Here is an 18,964-nt window from a genome sequence, read left to right on the forward strand (position 1 = left end):
TGTTTTATTTCTTTACTTACCTACACACACACAAACCTTTTTTTCTTCATACCATTGGTTAGAGCCTGTAAGTAAGCATTTCACTGTAAGGTCTACACCTGTTGTATTAAGTATTTCACTGTAAGGTCTACACCTGTTGTATTCGGCGCACGTGACAAATAAACTTTGATTTGATTGGAAGCTATTTTGTAGATGACATCGCCGAAGTCGAGGATCGGTAGGATAGTCAGTTTTACTAGGGTAAGTTTGGCGGCAGAGTGAAGGAGGCTTTGTTGCAAAATAGAAAGCCGATTTTAGATTTGATTTTGGATTGGAGATGTTTGATATGAGTCTGGAAGGAGAGTTTACCGTCTAGCCAGACACCTAGGTATTTGTAGTTGTCCACATATTCTATCAGAACCGTCCAGAGTAGTGATGCTATTCGGGGGCGGGCGGGTGCGGGCAGCGAACGGTTGAAAAGCACTATATTGTTTAGGGCTTAGGCCCATTAATTAGACTAATGCATACATGCACAAAATAATTATACTTTTCCCCTTTTTTATAAAATTAGTGAAAGTTCATTTTTGGAAGTTAATAATTATACTTTTCCCCTTTTTTAGAAAATGAGTGAAAGTTCATTTTTGGAAGTTTTAACTTATTTTCAACTTTCCCAGGGTGCTGTAGCTTCCTTCAAAATAAAAAAAGTTATTTAGCTGGTGTCTTTGTGCTAACAGACGCAAGCCGTTTCTACTAGCATTGCTACCATAGACATTTGAAATAAGAATGAACAGAAAGGGTGTCTCCTTTTTAAGTCAATGATGCCATAATGGGTGGACTGGCAGCCATTTTGAGTGTACCCATGACAGGAAGTAAAAGCAGTAAGTGTGCCCTTCAATCTGTTCTGTGATTTATTGAGTCAACTCAACTGACAATAACTGGTCGTTTGGATCCTGGATGCTGAGTGGACGAGCAGCTTCAAGCCGTGCTGTATTGGCCATCACAGACACACCTATGCCTGCTAACAGTTCCATCTGAAAATGATCACTGTGCCTCCTTAAAAATATCTTGTTCATGTTGCTGTCCCAATCATCTCCTGTATTTATCAACTTCCTGCCTAGCATTTAGCTTGGTACAACGGGAGTTAACCTCTAGAAGTCTAAGCAGTTGGGGCGGTCATACCATGGATTATTTAGCAGTTTGATTTTTAGTTTTAGGACCCATTTAGGTATAAAAGAAAATCGAAATACATTTTTAAAAATCAAATATTGGCCTTTACTACTATAGTCCATAGAAATGCATTGAATAACACATTCATAAATGTTAAAAAAATACAGTCCAAAAAGGAATAAGATTTTGAAGTGTCTAAGATATATAGGATATATAAGAAAGCTCAGGAATTCTGAAAAAATGTTGGACATTTTTGTCGTCACAAAACTACTTCCATTTGTTTGTATGGGTTACCTTGAGACGAGTCCTGTGACACTTATGGGGGTCGTAGAGCTAAACGGAAAACAACATCGTGTTCATGAGAATCTCCCCTTTTCAATGAGTGGTCATAACCATTCAGAGCGTACAGACGTTTTCGTGAGAAAACCGATTTTCGGGATGTCTCATGGTCTGACAAACACAGCTGTATCTCGATCACCTTCCACTACAGAAGCGGAAGGCCGACATAGGTGGATACAGTGGATTGAGACACAGCCCATGCAAATCAGGTATCTCAAGCTTAAACTGAGGAATTTTGATGGGGATATTTTTTATTATGTTACTTAGATTGATGCACCGGTGCGTCAATAGACTCCCTTAGGGATTAATATAAGCCTCACTGTCTGCCTGTCCAACCTCGGAAACAATGTTTTGATCTCTGTAGTACCATACATAGCTAGCTAGCGACAAGAACGTTGTCCAGCCTGCATAGCAACCATTTTGTTTAGAACGGACGACCAGTCCTTTTGTATAGCAACTACGCAAAAAATAATTAACGACTGGTTGTTAGTTATTTTAGCCATGTTGCCACCAATTAACGACTGGTTGTTAGTGATTTTAGCCATGTTGCTACAGACGCGAGTCTGTAGCAACATGGCTAAAATAACTAACAACCAGATTTTTGTCCGGACTTTATCTTCTGGTGAAAGAATGAAATTGTATGACTTGACCTTTCAAAATAAAATGTATGAAAATATGTAATTCATTGTTATTTGAATATGATGGTCACAGTTTTATAAGAGCTATCGTGCCGTGGCTGAGATATTTGCGGGCTATACTCGGTCTTATCTCAGGATGGTAAGTTGGTGGTTGAAAATATCTTTCTAGTGGTGTGGGGGCTGTGCTTTGTCAAAGTGGGTGGGGTTATATCCTGCCTGTTTGGCCCTGTCCAGGGGTATCGTCGGATGGGGCTACAGTGTCTCCCAATCCCTCCTGTCTCAGCCTTCAGTATTTATGCTGCAGTAGTTTATGTGTCGGGGGCTAGGGTCAGTCTGTTATATCTGGAGTATTTTTCCTGTCTTATCCGGTGTCCTGTGTGAATTAAGTATACTCGCTCTGATTCTCTCTTTCTTTCCTTCTTTCTCTCTCTCGGAGGACCTGAGCCCTAGGACCATGCCTCAGGACTACCTGGCCTGATGACTCCTTCCTGTCCCCAGTCCACCTGCCCGTGCTGCTGCTCCAGTTTCAACTGTTCTGCCTGCGGCTATGGAACCCTGACCTGTTCACCGGACATGCTACCTGTCCCAGACCTGCTGTTTTCAACTCTCTAGAGACAGCAGGAGCGGTAGAGATACTCTGAATGATCGGCTATGAAAAGTCAACTGACATTTACTCCTGAGGTGCTGACCTGTTGCACCCTCTACAACCACTATGATTATTATTATTTGACCCAGCTGGTCATCTATGAACATTTGAACATCTTGGCCATGTTCTGTTATAATCTCCACTCGGCACAGCCAGAAGAGGACTGGCCACCCCTCATTGCCTGGTTCCTCTCTAGGTTTCTTCCTAGGTTCTTGCCTTTCTAGGGAGTTTTTCCTAGCCACCGTGCTTCTACACCTGCATTGCTTGCTGTTTGGGGTTTTAGGCTGGGTTTCTGTACAGCACTTTGAGATATCAGCTAATGTAAGAAGGGCTTTATAAATACATTTGATTTGATTTATCGCGCCGGGTCGAACGCCGCCATTTACCCGTGACTGTATTCATGATACAGCACGGCCACTTGTGCCTTATTGCTTAAATTACAAAAAATACATTCCATTGCATGAGCCACATCAGTTAGCATCATTTGATAGAACATTCCAAAATACACAAATTATTGCATCACAATACCAGGCAGCCATTGCAAGTGTACCCATGAGTTTACCAATCAATTGCCAGGGTTAAAGCTTCCAAGTCCGTTCTGTTCATTCTTATTTCTATGATTGCTACATACTCGAAAAAATGTTAGCCACAAAACAAGCCAAACTAGATAAGTGAACTATCCCTTAAAAAAGTTAGAATGAGTGAATATCGTTGCATGGTTTGGAACCTATGATTTGACCCAGAGTTCCTCCATGGTTGCCATTTGACCTCACCTCCAGTTTGGTTTGTAGGTGTCTGAGACATGTGGTTTCCCCAGATTCAGCAGGAGGAACTCGTGCATCTCCAGCAGCCAGGTGTCAACGTGACCCTTGGAGATGAATCCTTGGAGCAGTCTCTTCTGTTCCTCCTCCAGAGGCTGCTGGTACTCTGCAGACACCCCAGAGAAAGGGTCCTTGAAGAGGAGAGAGGGAGGAAACTCTCTCAGCTGTACAAATACTAACTTAACATTTTACAATGTAATACGTTTGAATTTAAAACATTGAACCCTCTCTCAGAAAGAGCTCACACAATTGACACAGTCACGTTGTTTTGTGGATGATTGTGTCATGTTTTGTGGATGATTGTGTCATGTTTTGTGAATGATTGTGTCATGTTTTGTGGATGATTGTGTAATGTTTTGTGGATGATTGTGTCATGTTCTGTATCTCGTTGGTTGGTCTGAACGTGTCTTACCCTCTTCAGACTCTTCAGCATGTTCTCTGATTTGAGGGAAGAGAGGAGCTGCCACAGAGCCACACAGTGCTTCAGACTGCACCTGCCCAGAGCCTACAGAAACGGGACCGCATAGAACACACGTTACGAACATTGAAAACAATTCACCACTTGCATTTAAGGTAGAATTAGCGATGCAGAAAATAAATAAAAAAACAGCAATATCTGGTTGATTTCTAAACAACTAAGAGCGTTGAAGTGCGAGGGCTAAACCTCTCTGCTGTTTTGGTTCACGTTGTAGCAGAGTGAATCGCACAGCCGTGCACATGCACAGATACTCTGTGTGACTGTGAGAGAGAGAAGTATCGCATCACGTTCATCTCAATGTCTGCAGTGCTGTTTGTGACATCATCCTGTTGCCGAGTCTCAGTTTAAGTTGATATTGACCAAACCAAGTCATGTGTTTCATGTAATATCATAAATGGTGTGGCGGGGCTGTGTCACCTTTAGGATGTTAGAGTCCATCTGCTCGCCCATCTTCAGCATGTTCTCCAGGTAGCAGACCAGGGGCATCTGGGAATCTCCCCCAGTCATGGACAGGAAGCCCAGAGCCAGCTCCACAGCCTTCAGGGCTTCACACACCTCACTGTACGACTGCAGATCCCTGGACAGGGCTGTGAGGGTCAGGGATGGCAGATGCTCCTAGAAGAAACAACATTTTAATATTTTAATATTTTTTGTAAAGTGAAGTGAATAATTACATGCCATATTAAGAGTATAAACAGAAACAAGTTTGATGATGAAGAACAACTTGCCTGAGACACATTTCCTTTCACCATTTTGAAAATGATGTCATAATCTCTCTCGTGTCTGGTGACCAGAGTGGGGATTCCCTGAAAGTCAACACATTGGTTCAGTCAGTGAGTGCCATGTTACCTTCCACTAATAGTCCAATATTCCACTCAGATCTGTGAACACTGAAAGGGTAGGAAACTATAGAAAGTGACTAGGGACTGAAATGGAACCAAGCCCTGGACTTACAGTCAGTGTGATGAGAGGCTTGCCCTGCAGGAAGCGGGTAAGAACCTGCTGCTGGATCTTGGGCAGGTCGTACTCAGACAGGGTCTCCTTGCCACGCTCCAGGCTGTACTGACAGTTAGACAGCACCAGGGGCAGCAGGTCCTTCTCCAGCTCATAGCGGATCACATGCAGCTCTGTCAGCTCTGACAGGCTCACCTTGTAGCTGTCGATGCAGAAAGTAACCACCTATTCAGTCAATGGGCTTTAACCTATTTCATTTATACTGTTCATTGCTTTATTAATTGCTTCCCATATTTTGATCATTAGTCCACTGTTAATACAATCCCCAATTTTTCAATATTAAGCACTTTTCAGTGCAGAGCGAAAACTGTGGTGATGATACAAATGGTCATTTGAACAAATGAACAAAATCCTAACATATCGTTTTGAGTAAACAATCTAATTGAAATCAAATGTATTTATAAAGCCCTTTTTACATCAGCAGATGTAGTACTTATACAGAAACCTAGCCTAAAACCCAAAACATCAAGCAATGCAGATGTAGAAGCACGTTGGCTAGGGGAAAACTCCCTAGAAATGCGGGAACCTAGGAAGAAACCTAGAGAGGAACCAGGCTCTCAGGGGTAGCCAGTCCTCTTCTGGCTGTGCCCGGTGGAGATTATAACAGTAGATGGCCATTTAAAAATGTCTCTTTAAGTAAGTGTTCGGTGGAACTATCTCTCATTCTTCATTAGTGTACCTGGTGTCTTCCCCAGTGTGGCGGTCCACAGAGTGCACAAGCTCATTGTGAAGGGCCACCAGGTGGCTTAGCAGAGCCGTGGAACACAAGCCTGGACCCTGGCGCCGCGGCAGGAGGTACTGGAGGTCACTGTCCAGGTCCAAATCCTCCTTCCAGAAGTCCTCTGGGATCTTTATCTCATCTGCACACACACACACACACACACACACACACACACACACACACACACACACACACACACACACACACACACACACACACACACACACACACACACACACACACACACACACACACACACACAATGACAACGTTCATTATTCACAGACAGGAGCTGTTAAAAACACACACTAAACAGTATATTCTTGTTTTTGACTATTCCTTCTGGTCATAAGGGCAACCTGCCATGTTTTATAGAGGACAGGGTAACTCACTGGTGGCTACAGATACTCTGAGCAGGTTCCATGTGTTCAGAAATATCTGGACTCGCTTCTCGTACCACACTCTCATTGGTCCTGTTAGAAGATAAACATTTATTGAGAACAGTTTTTAAGGAAATCTATATGAAATTGGGCAAATCGTCAATAACTCGGCTGGTAACTGTGTTGCATAGTACCAAGGATGGATTGTTACGATGCAGTTACCTGACTGTCTTTGGATGAACTCTCTGATGGAGACATCCATCAGGTCTGATGAGTTCTGGAACTTGTTCACCAGACTCTTCTGTAGGGCCAGGATATCAGGAAGGAACTTGACCAGCCGAAACTCCGCCTCCTGTTAAATCACCAAATGAATAAAGCAGCCGATCATGTGATTTAAAAATGTCCCAGAATCACAAAGAAACCATTAAAATATGCTGTTGACATTTTACCACATACAATAGCAAGAAAGAGCACATATTTCATAATAATAATAATACATACTTACAGAGCGTTTACGAAAAACCCAAAGACACTTCATGACTGTTTACCTTCTGTAGGAACCTCCAGAGTAATGGCAGCTTGTCCTTTCCGTCATTCTGCTCTACGATGTGGGTGAGGCTGAGTAGGGACACCCTCTCTCTGCAGCTCCAAACCCCTGAACAGTGGACCTGGGAGCCCTGAGGCAGGGAGGACAACGGACACTCGTCCCCAAATGTCACCCTCATGACGAAGTTAGAGGAGACACGGGAGTCGTCTCTGATGGTGGCGTTCACCTCCCTCAGCTGCTGGTCAAGGTTCTGTGATGACACACACAAATGGTTGTCATTGTCCTTGTCAAAGCTGGAATAGAATATCTTTAAATCACGCTGTACAGTACTAGCCAACTGAAAATATTATCCAAAAAGATTCACCTTCAACTGAGGAGTGATGATGTCAGTAGCAACAGTTGTCTCCCAGGTATTTCTGGCCTCTTTAGTTGAGAGTTGGGGATCATTGTCAGCCGGCACTAGAAACAAAGACACGACGAGTCAATGATGGGGCTACTAGTGTGCTATATAGTCTTTTTTTTTTTATAGCTTTCATAATTGTAAACAGCAGAGTTCAGCAGGTACTCGCACTTAAGCCATAAAAAGGAACAAAATATATACTAAAACATAAAAATAAAGCTATTTTGTTACTTTACAACGGCACTTTGTGTTTTCTTTCCAGCATGGGTTTAAATTAAGTATATTTTACATCCCGGCCGTCTTGTTTTTTTTCTCCTTTTTATGGCTTGAGTGTGAGTACCTGCCAAACTCAAACAATTCCCTTTGAAATGAACGTCCTTACAGTGATTGGTCGGTGGTGGTTCCAGAATGGATCTGACTATCAGGTGGACGGTGGTGACCGTGTCATCAGTTCCCTTCCCCAGGGCTTTGGTCAGCTGATCCATGTCTTTCAGCAGGTGACAAATCAGAAATGCGCAGGCGTCCTGGACTGGAGGCTGTATGATCTGCTGGATGAACTAGAAAGAAAACGGGGAGATTATTGCAGGAAAGAATACAAGAGGGTGAAAGTGCAAGGTGCTGTAAAAACAAACCCCCAAAAAAAGGAGAATACGCTTCAGCCTTTAGTTAAAAAGTTCTACCCGATGACATCATCAAAAGTTAATCACTGTTTTAGAAAATGTTTTTTTTTTTTTCAAACACTATGAGATTCGCGGTGACGTGGAGAGCATGAAAACACACCGGCTCTGGATAGAAACTTGTTGCAGGTTTTGAAAATCACTGTTTTAAAAAAAAAACTTTTAATCCTACCCTGTGATGTCACAGAGAAGTATTATTTTAGGACCTCCTTATCTTTTGAACCACAGATCATAGAAATTGTGCTATTTTCACATATTGTAGATGTTGGTTAGGTGCTGGAGATAACGAATGAGGTTTAAACGTGGCATAAATGTCCTTTAATACTAATTAAGTATATTAGCATACATTGGTTAGGTGCTGGAGATAATGGATGAGGTTGAAAAGTGGCATAAATGTCCTTTAATACTAATTAAGTATATTATCGTACATCTCGGCCACGTTGGGTCTTTCCTTTTTGTGGTTTTAAAGTGCGAGTACCTTTTGAACTCTCTAGATATTTTTTCTCCTACGTACCAGCCACCTTTCATTCTAGCCTGAGCGCAAACCTTCATACTGACTTTCGTGGAGAATATTATTGTGAAATACTGCCTTCTATAAACTTCTTTGGATTTCATTACAATAGAACATTTGAAATTAGTCAAATAAAACTAACAAGCTGACTGATGCTACATCTACACAGGTCTTATTGTGAGCTATATAACTGAGTAAACAATGGTACACAATTTCAATTTACTTAAGGTAGGTTGTCCAATCAAAAACGCATATTTTGACCAACGGGTAAAATAATATGTTAATTGTGAGGATCGGTGCTGTTCAAGATGAGGAGGACGATATTTTTTTTTTATGACCATGGCCTTATTTCTATTACAGCGTATTGGATGAATGTCATTCGTTTTCCATTCACCCAGTTCAATGTAACATCGATTGGTTTAGGCTGCTACATGATACTCGATTTTCCCTATACCCATCATGAGGTTGCTACAACCTAGCCTATGAATGAAATTTTACAGCGTAGGTGCAAAGGTCGAGAGAAACAATTTGAGTAATGAAGGTGACAGTCAGTGACACATTCAATACCACCTTGCACTCTTGCCTGCATCTAGCTAATCTAGAGTGTAATCATTAGTCCAACATTTGCAAACAAGAGTTTCTATTGGACAAATTTAGGTATGTTTATCCCCATTTCGTTCCTTATGCTTCCATTTAAGAAATGTTTTTCAACAGAATCTGTTGAATGAATACACCCCTGATCACACGCAAACACAGTTCACTTACATAGCAGCCACATTCAAACAGCATAATTCCTTCTCGCATCGACGCACTCTCCTCCTCTCACCTTTTCCCTTCGCTTGTGGACTTCAGTGCACAACACATCAGCTGTCTGGGACCTTTACAAGCCAAACCTTCATATCCTAACTGCTAAACACAGCCTACATCGTTGTCACCATATTAGCTAACGTCATAGTCAACATAGCTACGAGAACTAACGCGTTAGTAAACCCGCTACAATCTTGCTGTACAGTGTACAGTCAGCAAGCAGTTTAGCAGTTACACCGGCGGGCCCTGGTGGCAATACATATATAAAACCAAAAGCTTACCTTGACTTGGAAAAGTTTGAGCCGGGTGTTTGAGTAGGCTAAACTAGCTAGCTAAGTAATTGGAAGAAAAAAATACAACGAAATCTCTCTATCTCCTTCATTTTTTAAGAAATGAATTTGTTCAAAACTGTTCAACTATTCTCTTTATCACTCTTTGAGTCAACTACTCACCACATTTTACGCACTGCAGTGCTAGCTAGCTGTAGCTTATGCTTTCAGTACGAGATTCATTTTCTGATCCTTTGATTGGGTAGACAGTTCATGCTGCAAGAGCTCTGATAGGTTGGAGGATGTCCTCCGGAAGTTGCCATAATTACCGTGTAAATCTATGGAAGGAGGTGAGAACGGTGCGCCTCCTAGTTTTTATATTGTAGTCAATGTATCCAGAGGAGGATGGAAAATACCTGTCCTCCGGCTACACCATGGTGCTACCCTACAGAGTGCTGTTGAGGCTACTGTAGACCTTCATTGCAAAACAGTGTGTTTTAATAAATTATTTGGAGACGTAAAAATATTTAGTATAGTTTTATCTAAAGGATAACTTTTTTAATGTTTCACTATTTTTATGGAATTCACTGAAGAAGATGGTCCTCCCTTTCATGCTCTGGTATAGATACTCCTCTAAGAAAACCAGTGGTCCAAACCTCATGTCTCGATCACAATCTGTTAAGAAGTTAATGGAGTTTTTACCCTTGTTGGAAGGCCAGAATTAGGGGGACTAAATCAAATGGGTCCAGAGAGAAAAAAAGTGGTCAGAAATGTTGAACATTGTATTGTGTCAGCTGGGCTGGATTCTGTGCAAGAATTAAGCCTGACAGGCTCACTTTCCTGTTGAACTCGTTCTTTCTTCTCGAACCCACAGGACATTAAAAAATTGTGAGGTAAGATAGATATCGATTTTGAGACAAATTATTTAATGTTCTTTTTCAAATATTTCTCACAAAAACAAGCGTATCTCTGAAATGTCAACTGAGCACTGAGCGTATACCAAGCTTTTTATTTTCAAAGCCTTTTACATTTAATTCAGCTCGTCATGCAAATTTTGCTTTTAGCGACCTGCAGAAACAACTTTGAAGGCGAATACCCCAAAAATATAAAATCCTCAAAAGTTATTACTAGAAACCTGCAGAGCTCGATAAATCAGATTTATAATGTTATGAAATCCGACTTTAATGTTGATGATAAGTTCAAGAAAGAACCCACTGAACAATTAATAACATGAATTATCATATTTCTATTGGTAAAATGTATTTTATAATACAAGGAAGTGGAATTTCATCACCAAAGCAATCACTCTGGGCAGCGTGGGTGGACTCCCTACTTAGTTAAGGCACTGTTCTTTCACACACTGGACCCATTAAGCTAGAAAGAGTTGGCAGCCTTTGGCAGACAAGATGGCCTACCTGTGGCTGCTCTGAGGCCCCTCTCAGCATGCCCAGGTGGGTGAGCAGTCTGACCAGGATGAAGGGGGTGAGGGACATGTTTTTGGTGTCCAGGGTGTCTGGGTTGTCCCTCCTCTGAGGGTCTCCCAGGATGTGGCCAGTCCTTGTGAGATCTCCCCTAAGAGGACACGTTCAGTTATTAGTCATGACATGTGATCTGGAGCCATGTATCAAACGTATCAGAAAACACTCTTAGAAAAAAAGAGTTCCAAAAGGGTTCTTGTCTTCATAGGAGAACCCTTTGAATAACCTTTTTGTTGTTGTTCCAGGTAGAACCCGTTTTGGTTCCAGACAGAACCCTTTGGGGTTCCCTTTAGAACCCTCTGTGGAAAGAGTTGTACATGGAACCAAAAGGGTTCTACCTGGAACCATAAAGGGTTCTTCAAAGAGTTATCCTATGGGGCTAGATGAAGAACCCTTTTTCTAAGAGTGTGGGAGTGCTGATCTAGGATCAGGTCCCTCCTGTCCATATACTTTAGTTTAATTTTAAAGGCCAAACTGATCTTAGATCAGCACTCCTACTCTGATGCTTTGTCAGTAATATCAATGTTGGGCCCTTAGAGAGCTGACTTACTGCTGTAGCTCCATCTTCTGGAAACCAGTCAAGGGAACATGGTTCTCCCCTCCAATCTCCGCCCCACACTCTAGACATTTTGCCTTATGGGTGGGTTGACCACACTGCAATAGAGTGGGTAAATCAGTTGGCTGTTTGCTTAGCTAATGAACATAAAATATTAAACTAACGTAATTTTACATGAAGAACTTTGCTTACCTTATCCACAACACAGGGGTGACCATTCGGACAAGCTGTTGAGATTTGAGTCAAAACTGAGCTTATACAGAAATGTCATTGTTTTTGACCTAAAATTATATTAGCTGAATCTGAAAATAACAATCCATTTCCAACAGTAGATATCCATAACACAGTTACTGTCTATATGCTTCCGGTAGCACGATGTTAACAAATAACATTTCACAGAGGTGTACCTCCGATGATTTACTCATAATTCAAGTTACAGTACAAGCGCATCTCAGGTTAGGATTCAACATGTCTGTACTTACAGTACCAGGAGAGTCCATAATCCACTTTATTCTGTGTTATAAGGCTTTGAGCGACAGCCAGCATGTCCTCAGGCATTGTGGGTAGAAATGCACTCTGTTGGGGTAGACATAACCAGATAAAGACAACTCTCACAGTCAATAAGGATAAGGAGAAAGTCAATGTAAGGAGAAATAACAAGGAGAAAGTCAATGTAAGATATTGACAGGTGCTGATGAGAATCATACCAGCATATTGTTGGGAGACAGGCCAAGCTGCTGTAGTGGTGTGAGCAGCCCTTCAGTCCCAGTGAGCAGCACAGCAGACATGTGGACAGCCAGCTCTATAAGGGTGTGCTCCACACTGGACCGGTCTGCCAGGACACTCAGTCCTCCCATCCTGTTGTGAACCAATTCTTTGGCAAAGTCCCTCACTTCCCTGCGATTTAGGTACCTTGATCCCTCGATGAAGTCCTCAAGTGCTTTGCATTGCTGGAGGAGTAAAACAAGACAAGCCATTTTGGATAAGTGTAATTGGGATTTTCTGAAGTCTACAAAAGTCAATATAATTCAAAGTATAACTATTATAACATCGAAATCGGGAATAGTTTGCCAACTCTATTGTTAGTTTTGGGCTAACAGTTTTCCCTCTGATGTGGAGTTGAAGGAGATGGAGGCTTGTGTTCCTACCTTAGGGGCGGGGTAGAGACTGTGTTCCTACCTTAGGGGCGGGGTAGAGGCCTGTGTTCCTACCTTAAGGGTGGGGTAGAGGCCTGTGTTCCTACCTTAGGGGTGGGGTAGAGGCTGTGTTCCTACCTTAGGGGCGGGGTAGAGGCCTGTGTTCCTACCTTAGGGGCGGGGTAGAGGCCTGTGTTCCTACCTTAGGGGCGGGGTAGAGGCCTGTGTTCCTACCTTAGGGGCGGGGTAGAGGCCCGTGTTCCTACCTTAGGGGTGGGGTAGAAGCCTGTGTTCCTACCTTAGGGGCGGGGTAGAGGCCTGTGTTCCTACCTTAGGGGCGGGGTAGAGGCCTGTGTTCCTACCTTAGGGGCGGGGTAGAGGCCCGTGTTCCTACCTTAGGGGCGGGGTAGAGGCCCGTGTTCCTACCTTAGGGGCGGGGTAGAGGCCCGTGTTCCTACCTTAGGGGCGGGGTAGAGGCCCGTGTTCCTACCTTAGGGGTGGGGTAGAAGCCTGTGTTCCTATCTTAGGGGCGGGGTAGAGGCCTGTGTTCCTACCTTAGGGGCGGGGTAGAGGCCTGTGTTCCTACCTTAGGGGCGGGGTAGAGGCCTGTGTTCCTACCTTAGGGGCGGGGTAGAGGCCCGTGTTCCTACCTTAGGGGTGGGGTAGAAGCCTGTGTTCCTACCTTAAGGGCGGAGTAGAAGCCTGTGTTCCTACCTTAGGGGCGGGGTAGAGACCTGTGTTCCTACCTTAGGGGCGGGGTAGAGACCTGTGTTCCTACCTTAGGGGCGGGGTAGAGGCCCGTGTTCCTAACTTAGGGGCGGGGTAGAGGCCCGTGTTCCTACCTTAAGGGTGGGGTGGAGGCCTGTGTTCCTACCTTAGGGGCGGGGTAGAGGCCCGTGTCCCTACCTTAGGAGCGGGGTAGAGGCCCGCGTTCCTACCTTAAGGGCGGGGTAGAGGCCCGCGTTCCTACCTTAGGGGTGGGGTAGAGGCCTGTGTTCCTACCTTAGGGGTGGGGTAGAGGCCTGTGTTCCTACCTTAGGGGCGGGGTAGAGGCCTGTGTTCCTACCTTAGGGGCGGGGTAGAGACCCGTCTTCCTACCTTAGGGGCGGGGTAGAGGCCTGTGTTCCTACCTTAAGGGTGGGGTGGAGGCCTGTGTTCCTACCTTAGGGGCGGGGTAGAGGCCCGTGTTCCTACCTTAGGGGCAGGGTAGAGACCCGTCTTCCTACCTTAGGGGCGGGGTAGAGGCCTGTGTTCCTACCTTAGGGGCGGGGTAGAGGCCCGTGTTCCTACCTTAGGGGCGGGGTAGAAGCCTGTGTTCCTACCTTAGGGGCGGGGTAGAGACCTGTGTTCCTACCTTAGGGGCGGGGTAGAGGCCTGTGTTCCTACCTTAAGGGCGGGGTAGAGGCCTGTGTTCCTACCTTAAGGGCGGGGTAGAGGCCCGTGTTCCTACCTTAAGGGTGGGGTAGAGGCCTATGTTCCTACCTTAGGGGCGGGGTAGAGGCCTGTGTTCCTACCTTAGGGGCGGGGTAGAGGCTGTGTTCCTACCTTAGGGGTGGGGTAGAGGCCTGTGTTCCTACCTTAGGGGCGGGGTAGAGGCCTGTGTTCCTACCTTAGGGGCGGGGTAGAGGCCTGTGTTCCTACCTTAGGGGCGGGGTAGAGACCCGTCTTCCTACCTTAGGGGCGGGGTAGAGGCCTGTGTTCCTACCTTAAGGGTGGGGTGGAGGCCTGTGTTCCTACCTTAGGGGCGGGGTAGAGGCCCGTGTTCCTACCTTAGGGGCAGGGTAGAGACCCGTCTTCCTACCTTAGGGGCGGGGTAGAAGCCTGTGTTCCTACCTTAGGAGCGGGGTAGAGGCCTGTGTTCCTACCTTAGGGGCGGGGTAGAGACCCGTCTTCCTACCTTAGGGGCGGGGTAGAAGCCTGTGTTCCTACCTTAGGGGCGGGGTAGAGGCCTGTGTTCCTACCTTAGGGGCGGGGTAGAGGCCCGTGTTCCTACCTTAGGGGCGGGGTAGAAGCCTGTGTTCCTACCTTAGGGGCGGGGTAGAGACCTGTGTTCCTACCTTAGGGGCGGGGTAGAGGCCTGTGTTCCTACCTTAAGGGCGGGGTAGAGGCCTGTGTTCCTACCTTAAGGGCGGGGTAGAGGCCCGTGTTCCTACCTTAAGGGTGGGGTAGAGGCCTATGCTCCTACCTTAGGGGCGGGGTAGAGGCCTGTGTTCCTACCTTAGGGGCGGGGTAGAGGCTGTGTTCCTACCTTAGGGGCGGGGTAGAGGCCTGTGTTCCTACCTTAAGGGCGGGGTAGAGGCCTGTGTTGTCCTACCTTAGGGGTGGGGTAGAGGCCTGTGTTCCTACCTTAAGGGTGGGGTGGAGGCCTGTGTTCCTACCTTAGGGGCGGGGTAGAGGCCTGTGTTCCTACCTTAGGGGCGGGGTAGAGGCTGTGTTCCTACCTTAGGGGTGGGGTAGAGGCCTGTGTTCCTACCTTAGGGGCGGGGTAGAGGCCTGTGTTGTCCTACCTTAGGGGCGGGGTAGAGGCCTGTGTTCCTACCTTAAGGGCGGGGTAGAGGCCTGTCTTCCTACCTTAAGGGTGGGGTGGAGGCCTGTGTTGGCTGCTCGGTACAGACTGGTGACTTCTCTGAAAAGAGCCAGCAGGATATACAAGGTCCGCCTCCTTGCAGGTGCAGTACATCTCTACAACAAAACAACACACAAAGCTGAGGACAAATTCACCAAACATCCATAAACTCTTAGGTTAGAAATAGTTTTAATAAAACTAATACACACACATTACATACAGTGGTATTGAGTTTAGTGGAGTTAAAGTAATACCTGGCAGGTATCCTCAATCTCCTGCACACTGTCCTCTAGTACTGCTTTGGCAACAGCCTCGCGGATATCCTGGTAATCGTCTCCATAGACGAGATACTGGTCCATCTGGCCAACATCTTCATTCTGCATACAAGACGATGGAAGACCCTGATATCTATAACATCGTCCTTCACAGTACTAGCTAGGAAAATACACATATGTTGTATCTAACCCGCTCAGGTCCTCTTTAGAAACATGTTTGTAAACACTAAGAGGACAGAAAACAGGACCAATGGGTGTTTTCAACAGTTTAAAAAAAAATGGGGTTGTATGAAACGTTTCATGAAACCCTGTGATGTACCTGTTGCTGCACCTCTTCAGGAAAAAGCCACCCGTACTTCTCTGTATCCTTCAGCATCCTCTGGACATACTCTACACCTTGCTGGCTGCTGATGTTGCGGATCAGATAAACCCGGTACCAGTCGTTCTTACTCTCCTTACACAGGCTCCTAACAGCACACAGGAACTCCTCGACCGCATCCTGAGGATTTTCACATTCCCCTGCACACAATGTGAGGAATCGAGGTCAGATCTTGGATCAGTCAGTCAAAGAGATTGCAAGTGTTCCTTATAAAACATTCCTTATGAAAAAAACAACATATAATTCATTTACACCAACAAGCACAATTTTTAAAGCAACAAGGATCAGAATTCGTGACGCCATATTGACTGAGTGTTTTTTACCAGACTGTGTGCTATGGAGCAGGTGTGCAGCCGTGTCCAGGCATAGACGGACCCTCGCGATCTGTTGCAGGTACTCTATTGTGACAGTCTCAGCCGACGCAGTGACAGAGTCCAGGAAGTGACTCAAGAACTCAGTTTCTTTCTGCAGGTAGGCCTGCTGATCTGCAGGCTTCTGGCATTCATGTGGCTTTCTGTCGAACATGGAGTCCTGCAGAAAAACAGTTATAAACATCTCTTCTATTTATTTAACCTTTATTTATCCAGAAAGTTCCGTTGAGGTTAGAAGACCTCTTTTACAAATAGAATAGTGATAGCACTCCATTGATTTAGGGTGAAATCCTGTCAGATCCTACCTCAAGGCAGTTGATGTAGAGCGCATAAAGTTCATTTTTATCCTCAGCCTCTAGAATGTTGCTCTCTTCTATCAATGTCAAATACTGCTGCAGATATTCTTTGACTTCATCAAAGCTAAAAACACAACAACAAAAAAATAGTTAATTTACCAAATGTTTGATAACATCTGAAACAAACTGAATTGCGTTGCTGGTTACAGCAGCATTGCAGTGATACACTACATGATGAAAAGTATGTGGACACCTGCTCGTCAAAAACATCTCATTCCAAAATCATTGCACTTAATATGGAGTTGGTCCCCCCTTTGCTGCTATAACAGCCTCCACTCTTCTGGGAAGGCTTTCCACAAAATGTTGGAACATTGCAGCGGGGACTTGCTTCCATTCAGCCACAAGAGCATTAGTGAGATTGGGTACTGATGTTGGGCAATTAGGCTTGGCTCGCAGTCGGCATTCAAATTCATCCCAAAGGTGTTCGATGGGGTTGAGGTCAGGTCTCTGTGTAGGCCAATCAAGTTCTTCCACACCGATCTTGACAAACAATTTCTGTATGGACCTCGCTTTGTGCACAGGCGCATTGTCATGCTGAAACAGGAAAGGTCCTTCCCCAAACTGTTGCCACAAAGTTGGAAGCACAGATTCGTCTATAATGTCATTGTATGCTGTAGTGTTAAGATTTCCCTTCACTGGAACTAAGGTGCCGAGCCCGAACCATGAAAAACAGCCCCAGACCATTATTCTGCTTCCACCAAACTTTACAGTTGGCACTTTGCATTGGAGCAGGTAGCATTCTCCTGGTATCCGCCAAACCCAGATTCGTCCGTCAGACTGCCAGATGATGAAGCGTGATTCATCACTCCAGAGAACACGTTTCCACTGCTCCAGAGTCCAAGCTTTACACCACTCCAGCCGACGCTTGGCATTGCGCATGGTGATCTTAGGCTTGTGTGCGGAATGCTCGGCCATGGAAACCCATTTCATGAAGCTCCCGACAAACAGTCCTTGTGCTGACGTTGCTTCCAGAGACAGTTTGGAACTCGGTAGTGGAGTGTTGCAAACAAGGACAGACGATTTTTACGCGGTACGGGCTTCAGCACTCAACGGTTCAGTTCTGTGAGCTTTTGTGGCCTACCACTTCGCAGCTGAGCCATTGTTGCTCCTAGACGTTTCCACTACACAATGATAGCACTTACAGTTGACCGGGGCAGCTCCAACAAGGCAAACATTTTACGAACTCACTTGTTGGAAAGGTGGTATCCTATGACAGTGCCGCGTTGAAAGTCACTGAGCTCTTTAGTGAGGCCATTCTACTGCCAATGTTCGTCTATGGAGATCGCATTGCTGTGTGCTCGATTTTATACACCTGTCAGCAACGGGTGTGGCTGAAATAGCCGAATCCACTCATTTGAAGGGGTGTCCATATACTTTTGTATATATATATAGTGTATAAACAACACTTTTTTTTCTGGTTCACTCACGTGTACTTGAGCAGAAGCTTGAGTATCACTGATCGCACCACAGGATTCTTGTCCATAGACTCATCAAATGGTGAGAAATCTTTGGTGTGTATCTGACTTTGTGCTGGTACAAATATAATACAAATCAGAACACAGATAAAAACATTTTACTGAGCCACAATCTTCCCTCCGGTCTGTTTAAATGCTTAAAATGTCAAAAAGAATACAGGAACAAACGGAATCTAAACTCTATATTTTTGACTAGTGTGTTTGTGTGTGTGTGTGTGTGTGTGTGTGTTATTGCATGTGTGTGTTGAGGGTACCTCTGATGAGTGGGATGGGTTCTGTCTCGACCATGAGGAAGGACAACAGGTGCAGGATGACACCTTTTGATGGGGGGATGTTGTCCTTGAAGCACACAGTAGTGACCAGGTCTATGAAAAACGCATTGCAACTCTGCCTGAACTGGGCGTTTAGGGTGATGCAAGCTCTGCAAAACCATAATAGACAGATTTATACAGATAAGACGGTTACAGGGAAAGACATGTCCTTTATCATTGGCTATCCAGTTTTTTTTTTTAAAGGGTAAAACACACCCACCTTATGTCCTCAGACACTTTGACCTGGAAGTCATCTGGGAGTTCGTGTTTGCACATGGGGCAGTACATTTGGCCTGTGTTGAGACATCCTCTGACACAGGTCAGACAGAAGATGTGGTGACAGGGCAGGTCCACCGGGTCTTGTGGTTCCCCCATGCACACACGGCACTGGAAACCAAACCTAAGAAAAAAAATAGCTGGCGTCATTAAACATCAAATTCTGTATACAGCTTATCAGCCACAGCGAATAATGTAGACATATAATATGAATAGCTTTTTACACTAAATAAATTATATCAAATAGACTTACTTGCAAATCAGATCACTTGCTTTTTGCTTGCAAGTCTTCAGTACTGTGATGATGGCCGCAAATGGTTCCTCCGATTTTACGTCTGAGTTTTTTGCCAGAATCTGCCACACGAGATAATTAGCAGTCACATATTAGTTA

The 18,964-nt window shown here is 44.9% G+C and overlaps 1 protein-coding gene across 1 annotated transcript in view; it reads right to left on the minus strand.

Moving 5' to 3' along the window:
• Positions 1-18,964, minus strand: part of LOC139559487 (E3 ubiquitin-protein ligase rnf213-alpha-like) — a 60,265-nt gene that overhangs the window by 2,134 nt on the left and 39,167 nt on the right. The window contains exons 42-66 of the mRNA XM_071375524.1: positions 18,827-18,927; positions 18,518-18,697; positions 18,241-18,407; positions 17,939-18,041; positions 16,461-16,575; positions 16,108-16,315; positions 15,725-15,924; positions 15,385-15,507; positions 15,136-15,246; positions 12,136-12,378; positions 11,911-12,004; positions 11,621-11,655; positions 11,423-11,526; positions 10,810-10,966; positions 7,513-7,687; positions 7,095-7,189; positions 6,732-6,980; positions 6,406-6,535; positions 6,196-6,276; positions 5,762-5,942; positions 5,023-5,224; positions 4,797-4,874; positions 4,486-4,683; positions 4,003-4,095; positions 3,543-3,721 (exon numbers count right to left, since the gene is read on the minus strand). Of these exons, the coding sequence (XP_071231625.1) occupies positions 3,543-3,721; positions 4,003-4,095; positions 4,486-4,683; positions 4,797-4,874; positions 5,023-5,224; positions 5,762-5,942; positions 6,196-6,276; positions 6,406-6,535; positions 6,732-6,980; positions 7,095-7,189; positions 7,513-7,687; positions 10,810-10,966; positions 11,423-11,526; positions 11,621-11,655; positions 11,911-12,004; positions 12,136-12,378; positions 15,136-15,246; positions 15,385-15,507; positions 15,725-15,924; positions 16,108-16,315; positions 16,461-16,575; positions 17,939-18,041; positions 18,241-18,407; positions 18,518-18,697; positions 18,827-18,927 (3,602 nt within the window). The remainder of the gene's footprint in view (positions 1-3,542; positions 3,722-4,002; positions 4,096-4,485; positions 4,684-4,796; positions 4,875-5,022; positions 5,225-5,761; positions 5,943-6,195; positions 6,277-6,405; positions 6,536-6,731; positions 6,981-7,094; positions 7,190-7,512; positions 7,688-10,809; positions 10,967-11,422; positions 11,527-11,620; positions 11,656-11,910; positions 12,005-12,135; positions 12,379-15,135; positions 15,247-15,384; positions 15,508-15,724; positions 15,925-16,107; positions 16,316-16,460; positions 16,576-17,938; positions 18,042-18,240; positions 18,408-18,517; positions 18,698-18,826; positions 18,928-18,964) is intronic.

Source organism: Salvelinus alpinus, chromosome 30 (assembly GCF_045679555.1).
Source record: "Salvelinus alpinus chromosome 30, SLU_Salpinus.1, whole genome shotgun sequence".
Classification (NCBI taxonomy): domain Eukaryota; kingdom Metazoa; phylum Chordata; class Actinopteri; order Salmoniformes; family Salmonidae; genus Salvelinus; species Salvelinus alpinus.